The sequence below is a fragment of the Cygnus olor genome, chromosome 1 (genome assembly GCF_009769625.2).
Source record: "Cygnus olor isolate bCygOlo1 chromosome 1, bCygOlo1.pri.v2, whole genome shotgun sequence".
In the NCBI taxonomy this organism is placed as follows: Eukaryota; Metazoa; Chordata; class Aves; order Anseriformes; family Anatidae; genus Cygnus; species Cygnus olor.
Window position 1 is genome coordinate 161,001,060 of NC_049169.1, and position 7,910 is coordinate 161,008,969.

A 7,910-nucleotide genomic window follows, 5' to 3' on the forward strand; every position below is an offset into this window, starting at 1 on the left:
TGCTTACACACGCACATATATATCTCCCACAGAAAAAGTGGTTATTATCTCCCATAGAAACAGAGAAGTTGATTTTACTGTACATAGCACAAGTACATAGCAAGCAGAGTATCTACTGTAATAATTTTTGTTGTGTAGAGACTTCACAGATACTCTGAGTTCTGTTTTGCAGAATCTGAAATGTTAGATGTGGTAACTGTTTTTTTTTGTTTGTTTGTTTGCTTGTTTTTTAAACATGGCTTGATATGATATAAATACACCCTTAATCAGTGCTACTTGCATAGTCATAACAGGGAGGTGGGAGATTACCAGTTGGGAAAATTTAAAAGTAGCCCAGTACTTTTGCCTATTTGAAGGTATTTTCCATATTAGGAATAAAAACATACCCATTTAGAAGGCAAGTGTGAAGTCTAAGCCAAATTGTTTGTGTTTGGCTAAGTACAGGACTTTAATCACAAAATAAAGGTATAAGTGGGAAGCCTGTTTCTTTAGATTTCTAGAAACTGCAGAGAGAAGCAAAAGGAATCAGATAAAGAAAGGAGTCAAGGAAGATAGAACAGAACTCTTCGTCGGTGCTCTTTCCCCTGTCTGATCCACTGGATAATTTGGAGTGGATAATGTAAGCTCTGGTTGTTCAGCCTGTGTATGGGTTTTAAAATGGGATGCTTATACTGAATTTTAAAGAACCAGATTCACTGGCACTTCAGTGCTGCATGATCTCTAACCTTACCACACTACATAAAAAAGTAAAAAAATCTTATCCAGAGGGATTCTAATCAACCTCATCCAGGAGCAGGTATTTCATTAAAACAATTAAAGACAAACCACTTCTCCAAAGATATGTATTTCCATACGTTATTCAAGAAGATCAGAAAATCTGGAAATTTAGGATTATGGCACTGGATAGGTTTAGAAACAGAATTATTTCCTGGTACTGACACGCCTTTCCTGTGTAACTTGACTTAAAGAACCAAAACTTCAGATATCAAATCTAAAATGGATATCTTTTTCTTCTTCCCTGACTTGTCTTCTAGATGCTAACCTTTACATGGCAGATGATCTCTCAATACACATATGACATATATAAGTCTCTATAGTTCCAAAGTATACAGCTGCAAGTACAACAGGCTCCTTATCTAAATATTCTCTCTTGGAAGTTACATATTACCCATAAATACTGTTACATCTTCTGGCAAATTTTTACCTTCTTTTTCCACTTTGAAATTCCAGGGCCCCAGATGACTTCCACTACTTCCCACCTCTCAGCACACCCCTTGGAAGAAGAAGGCTATTTGTCCTTCATGCTTCAACAACAGGTCATTGTCTCCTTCCTTTTATTTGATTCGTATTTATTTATTTCATATCGTGTTAATGTTCAGCTTCTCTGGTTGCATTTTGATTATTTTTACGGTTCCTGAGCAATTGTAATAACACGAAGGTAAAGATGCTAAGAAGCTTTATTCTCAGGCAGGAGGAGAACAAGCTCTTTGGTCCTCCTGCCCCACATCCCTCTGAGCATTCAACACTCTCCAGAATTTCAGCATTTCCTCCCCCGTGCCTTTACTCACGGAGATCGGGTTGCTGCTGCTAACGCCTGCCCCGACCCCCTCCCGCCCCTTGTCCCCGCCCTTAAGCCTACCCCTGCTCCTTTCCCCTGACTCTCCCACCTCCGTCCACGGACTTTCATGGTAGCTTTCCTGCCTCCAGCTTCTCCTGCACTTCGACGCTGCAATTCTTGATCCACGGAACGTTTCCAGCCAGCCTAGATCCCTCCCACCCCCCGGCATGCACCGAGAGACAAAGTCAAAGAAACCGACAGGAGAAATGAATTAATGCGCCTCAACGTGGCGCCAAGTCTCCTTTCCCTCTTTTTTTCCTCCTAATGAAACCACTAATATATTTCTTGTGGTGCTTTCTCTCTCAGTGGCATTTTATCTCTTCTGTCCCGTTAGTAATTTATTGGGCAGGCGTTTTCAGAGCCAGAATTTGTCTCTTTCTCTCTTATTGTCTGTTTCGTTTCTCTCTCCTGTCCCGTTTCCTCCCCCAGCTTACGCCTCCCTCCGCAGTCCCTGCCCACCGCAAAGGCCAAATCTTCATTCTGGGGACCCGAAACGGCCACGGCAACTGTTGTAACTTGTCCGCGGTCTAATTGCATTAATTTGGTAAGATCATCGTCGGCAGGATGTCTAATTTACTTGGAAGCGGCAGCCAGGGGAGAAAAAAAAAAAAAAAAAAAAAAAAAAAAAGGCTTGGACCAAATTAGCATGCCGCCGGGACCAGGGGTGCAGTCTCCATATGGCTCTTTGGCTTTCCCTATAAATAACCCTCCTCCGGCCCACCCCCGCGGTTGCATCCTCCCCTACCAGTATGCCGCAAAGTTCACCGGCGGCGCCGGACAGGAGAGGCGCAGCCCCGGGCTGCAGGAGGCACCCGGCGGCTGCCGCCCCCGCTGCCACCCCTGCCTCCTCTGACAAGGCAGGGGAAAGGCAGCTTTCCACTTGCACCACCGGAGGGAGGTGCAACTGGTTCTTTGCTCGTAGGCATCTGAAACACGTCCTAATGATACAGAAACTTTTGTGTACCTGGCTCCTTTCTTTAAGGCCAGGCACCGATTTTTTTCCGCTGTGTAATCTCTTTTGTCAGAAGGGTGGGAGCTGGAAAGGGCGGCGGGGGGTGGGGGTGGGAGTGGGGGGTGGGGAGCAGCTGTTGTATTTCCACACAGCGGGTATTAGTGTATCCCTAGAGAAATATATATGCGTGCACATACATGCCTATCTGGAATTATATGTATGTAGATAACAATGTCAAAATGCACAGCTGTCAGTATCAGCCTTCTCCTCCCCTCCTTAAGGGAGACACTGTACTCTCTAGGTACCGTGAATTGCTAACAGTGCAGTAATCCCCTCCTCCCTCTCCCCTTTCTTCTCCGTGCTCATCTAAATTATAAATATATATATATAATGCAATAATCCACGGTTCTACATTGTATAGAGAACGCCAGAAAGACTAAATCCAGCATGAAACACTATAGACTGCAGGGGAGGAAGAAATGCATTTAAAGCAACGATAAAAATGGCGTGCAGGATAATTACCTCAAATTGCTATTCGCTTGACACCCTGACACCAATTCTGTTCAAGCCATTGGGACACACAATAAGGCAAATACACCTTCCTCGCCTGTTTGTGCAGGTATGAGTGTGTGTGAAGAGGGGCAATAGGGATCTGGTCGGGAGGAGGGGAACACTAAACTTTCCATCTTAAAAAAAAGGAATAAATTAATTAATCTATTTAAGAGAAAGTATCTAAATAGATCGACAGTTTATAATGCCAGCGTTTTTAACGCTTTCCCTGTATGTGAATTGATTTTTTTTCTCCAGCATTCCCTCAGCAGTCGGATTTTTGCCACTGCAGCTCAGCAGAGGGTGTCAGATCTTTCGGAGTGCACCAGGTTGAAACAAGCAGAGCCTCTTAGCAACTCTCCCCCTGCATGCCTGTGAGCGTGTGCGAGCTTAGCGTGCGGCTCGGCAGCAGCGGAAGAAAACGGAAAGAAGAGCGAGCGAGGGCGCGGGCGACGAGGGGAGGCAGCGCGGCCGGCCGGGCGAGGCGAGGCGCGGCGCGGTCGCTCGGTCGCTCGGTCGGTCTGTCGGTCCGTCGTTCTGTCGGGGAGCCCCGACCCCGACGCAGGCTCCCGCCGCCGGCAGCATGGGCAGCGGCGCAGCGCAGCGGGGGCAGGGGGCGCCGCGCAGAGCCGGGGGCTCGGCGGCCAGCGCCTAGGCAGCGCCTTCAGCACCGGCAGCACGAACAGCGCCCGGCGGGCGGCCCCACGGCCCCGCGCCACAAGGTCAGCCCGGCGCCGAGCTCGAGCCCGAGCCGGAGCCGGAGCCGCGCACACGCGCAGCCTCCGCGCGCACCGCGGCGCGCTCCGCCCGCTCGTCTCCGGCATGCGGCGGCTGCCGGCGGCCGGCACCATTCCCCTGACGGTGAGACAGCCCGGCCGGCAGATCTCCGCTTAGCTTCTTGCCCGGGAAGCGTCAGGGAGGGAGGGGGGGTGCGGTGGGGAATCGAGGAGGGGGATTATTTTTTCTTTTCCTCCTTCTACTTTTTTTTTTTTTTTTCCGTGCCTTGCAGTACGTGCCTGGATAGTTTGTGGATATAATTATTGACTGGAATCCGGGCTGTTGCAATTCTATGTGTGTGTTGGGGGGGGGGGAGAGGAGAAAAGAAAAAGACCCCCCCGCTCCTCCGCCGACCCTTCCTGCTCCCTCTCCCCGCATTTCCGCCCCCCACCCCCCACCCCCCACCCCCCCCCGTTGGTGGTGTTTCGGGGAAATTTCATGTATTGAATGGACTGGAATTGCTTTCCGTGTGAGGAGGATCGTTGCTGTTACTTTGTGATGAAATCGGGAATGAATTGCTCGGTTTAAAAATGCTGCTTTGGATTCTGTTGCTGGAGACGTCTCTTTGTTTTGCTGCTGGAAACGTTACAGGGGACGTTTGCAAAGAGAAGATCTGTGCCTGCAACGAGATAGAAGGGGATTTGCACGTAGACTGTGAGAAAAAGGGATTTACCAGCCTGCAACATTTCACCGCCCCAACTTCCCAGTTTTACCATTTATTTCTGCATGGAAATTCCCTGACTCGACTTTTCCCTAATGAGTTTGCTAACTTTTACAATGCAGTCAGTTTGCACATGGAAAACAACGGTTTGCATGAGATTGTTCCTGGGGCTTTTCTTGGGCTGCAGCTGGTGAAACGCTTGCACATAAACAACAACAAGATCAAATCGTTCAGGAAGCAGACTTTCCTGGGGCTGGACGATCTGGAATACCTCCAGGCAGATTTTAATCTATTGCGGGATATTGACCCGGGAGCATTTAGGGACTTAAACAAACTAGAGGTGCTGATTTTAAATGACAATCTCATCAGCACCTTGCCCCCCAACGTGTTTCAGTATGTGCCGATCACCCACCTTGACCTCCGGGGAAACCGTCTTAAAACCTTGCCTTATGAGGAGGTCCTGGAGCAGATCCCAGGCATTGCTGAAATCCTGCTAGAGGATAACCCCTGGGACTGTACTTGCGATCTGCTGTCGTTGAAGGAATGGCTGGAAAATATACCCAAAAACGCTTTGATCGGCAGAGTGATTTGTGAAGCTCCCACTAGGTTGCAGGGCAAAGATTTAAATGAGACCACAGAGCAAGAGCTGTGCAAAAAGAACAGAGTGGATTCTAGTCTAGATGCTCCCCCTGCCGAAGAAGAAACCTGTGATCCTGGTCCCATTCCAACCCCCTTTAAAATACATGGCAAGGAAGACCCTGCCACACCAGGATCTGGTCCAAATGGAGGTACAAAGATTCCTGTCAACTGGCAAATCAAGACTAGACCCACTGCTGCTGTGTCGACAGTTAGCGCAAAGAGTAAGTTACTGACTAACTTGTCCTGCCCTCAGATCTGCAGCTGTGATCAGATCCCTGGCTCAGGTTTAAAGGTTAATTGCAATGACAGGAATGTGAGCAGCTTGGTGGATTTGAAGCCTAAGCCATCCAATGTGCAGGAGCTGTTTCTGAGAGACAACAAAATACACACCATCAGGAAATCCCACTTTCTGGATTACCGGAAACTTAATTTACTTGATTTGGGCAACAACAACATAGCCACCATTGAGAACAACACCTTCAAGAACCTCTTCGATCTCCGATGGCTGTATATGGATAGCAACTACCTAGACACCCTGTCCCAGGAGAAATTTACTGGGCTGCAAAACCTGGAGTACCTGAATGTGGAGTTTAATGGGATCCAGCTGATCATGCCTGGCACCTTCAATGCAATGCCCAAACTGAGAGTCCTCATCCTCAACAACAATCTACTGAGGTCTCTCCCAGTTGACGTCTTCGCCGGGGTCTCACTTTCCAAACTGAGCATACACAACAATTATTTCATGTACCTTCCCGTGGCGGGGGTGCTGGACCAGCTCACCTCCATCACCCAGATCGATCTGCATGGCAACCCGTGGGACTGTACTTGCCCTATCGTGCCTTTCAAACAGTGGGCGGAGATGTTGCGCCCCAAGGTGATTATGAGCGATCTGAGGTGTGAGTCCCCAGAAGATTTCTTCAAGGAGGATTTTGAGTCTCTCTCCAATGACGTGATTTGCCCTCAGCTGAAAATATCACCCACACTAAGTTCTACCAACAAAAACAGCACAGGATTTGCAGAGACAGGTACTCACTCCAACTCCTACTTGGAGACCAGCCGGGTCTCCATTTCGGTGCTGGTGCCAGGGCTCCTGCTGGTTTTTGTGACCTCTGCTTTCACGGTGGTTGGCATGCTGGTGTTCATCCTGAGGAACAGAAAGCGGTCCAAGAGGAGGGACGCCAACTCGTCTGCATCTGAAATCAACTCCTTGCAGACAGTCTGCGACTCATCCTACTGGCACAACGGGCCCTACAGCACCGACGGGGCCCACAGGGTTTACGACTGCGGCTCCCACTCCCTGTCGGACTGAGGCGGGGTCGGGGGCGGCCGCCACCCGGGGACCGGCCCTGCGCTGCTGGGGAGGCACACGCCAGCCAGGAACGGCTCTGCACATCGGCTTCCTTCTGTGAGAAATAAAACACACTCGCGCGCACTCGTCCTCGTCCCCCACTGCAAGCGCTGTGCCCGGTGCTCGCTGGGGGGAGCCCGGCGCCGGGGCGCAACCCCCCCAGCTCGGCGCAGCCCCCCGCGACTGGAGCATCCCCCGCCCGTGCTTCGCCGGAGCGGCAATGGACGAGAGAGGACACCCTTCCTGCGGCCCCGGCAGGGAAAACCACGGCTGTTGGTTTTATTGGGCTTTTGTTCTGTTGTGCTGGGAGTCGTTTTGCTTTTCTGCCCTTTTCCCTTTTGGACGCACCCTTCTCCAAAAGGCGAGGAAGAGGAGGGGGGCGGAGGAAAGGCTGATGTCAGCCTCCTCCTGACAGCAAAGCAGGAGTGGAAAGTTGCACGAAGGCATGAATGTAATGTAAATAAATGACTCCGACTCCGAAACAGACAAATGAACAAAAAGTAAAATAATAATAATAATTAAAAACAAAAACAGACAAACAATCAGACAAACAAACAAAAAAACAAGTGCTGCATGGCTCGCATGGATACAACGCATCCCAGGGACGCTCCAGCCCCCGACTGGAAGCAGCGTCTAGTTCACACCATCATCCCTCTTACCTGATAAGTCCCTTCATATCAAACCTTCTATATAAGAAATACAGTATAATAATAAAAGTGCCATTTCCCCATTTTTGTGTGATCAATAGGCAGTAGAAATCGTACTTTTACTGTGGAAAAATGTAAAGGTTTTATTTAAGACATAGTTGCATGAATATTCTCATCTGTTTTTTTTTTTTTTTTTTTTTTTTTTTTTTCGTTGAGGAGGGAATGACTTTATTGGGAGATATCTGTTTTCTTGATGATGGGTTTCATTTCTTTTTTTGGGGGGGATGGGGGGTAGGCTTTGATTTTGTTTTCTCTCTCTTCTTTTTCAATATACAAATTCAGTATTGCCTTTCCATCTGAATGTAAAAATTAGTACCCTTGATTTATATTATGGTAACACTGTAAACATTCAAAACAAAACAAAACAAAAAAATCCAAGGCAGTTAAGCATGACCAATTAATGTCACTCTAGTGCTTAGGCTGCAAAGTTTAATGGTAGAAAATTCTGTGCTGTTGTAAATCTTACTATAACTTGAGGAAATCAGAACTGAGGAAGCAAGTGAAACTTACTAATTCTATTCGAGGATTTTATAATGGCATATTTTTTCAGTATTAAAGTGAAAATGTTTTCAACTCCGGGTCCTTACCATTTTTCCAGTACCAGCTCTTGCAAGTGGGTTATTTGGGTTTAGGGGACAGAGCCTCCTTTCAGTGCTGTC

At 48.2% G+C, this 7,910-nt stretch overlaps 1 protein-coding gene across 1 annotated transcript; it reads left to right on the forward strand.

The window, feature by feature from the left end:
• Positions 1 to 4,309: 4,309 nt before the first annotated feature.
• On the forward strand, positions 4,310 to 7,610 carry SLITRK1 (SLIT and NTRK like family member 1). Its single transcript, XM_040539037.1, has one exon. The coding sequence runs from the start codon at positions 4,427 to 4,429 to the stop codon at positions 6,503 to 6,505; it is 2,079 nt and encodes a 692-aa protein (XP_040394971.1). The 5' UTR covers positions 4,310 to 4,426; the 3' UTR covers positions 6,506 to 7,610.
• Positions 7,611 to 7,910: the final 300 nt, after the last annotated feature.

Excerpts from the sequence above, each read along its gene's own strand:
- SLITRK1 (XM_040539037.1), top strand. The coding sequence starts at position 4,427 with ATGCTGCTTTGGATTCTGTTGCTGGAGACGTCTCTTTGTTTTGCTGCT.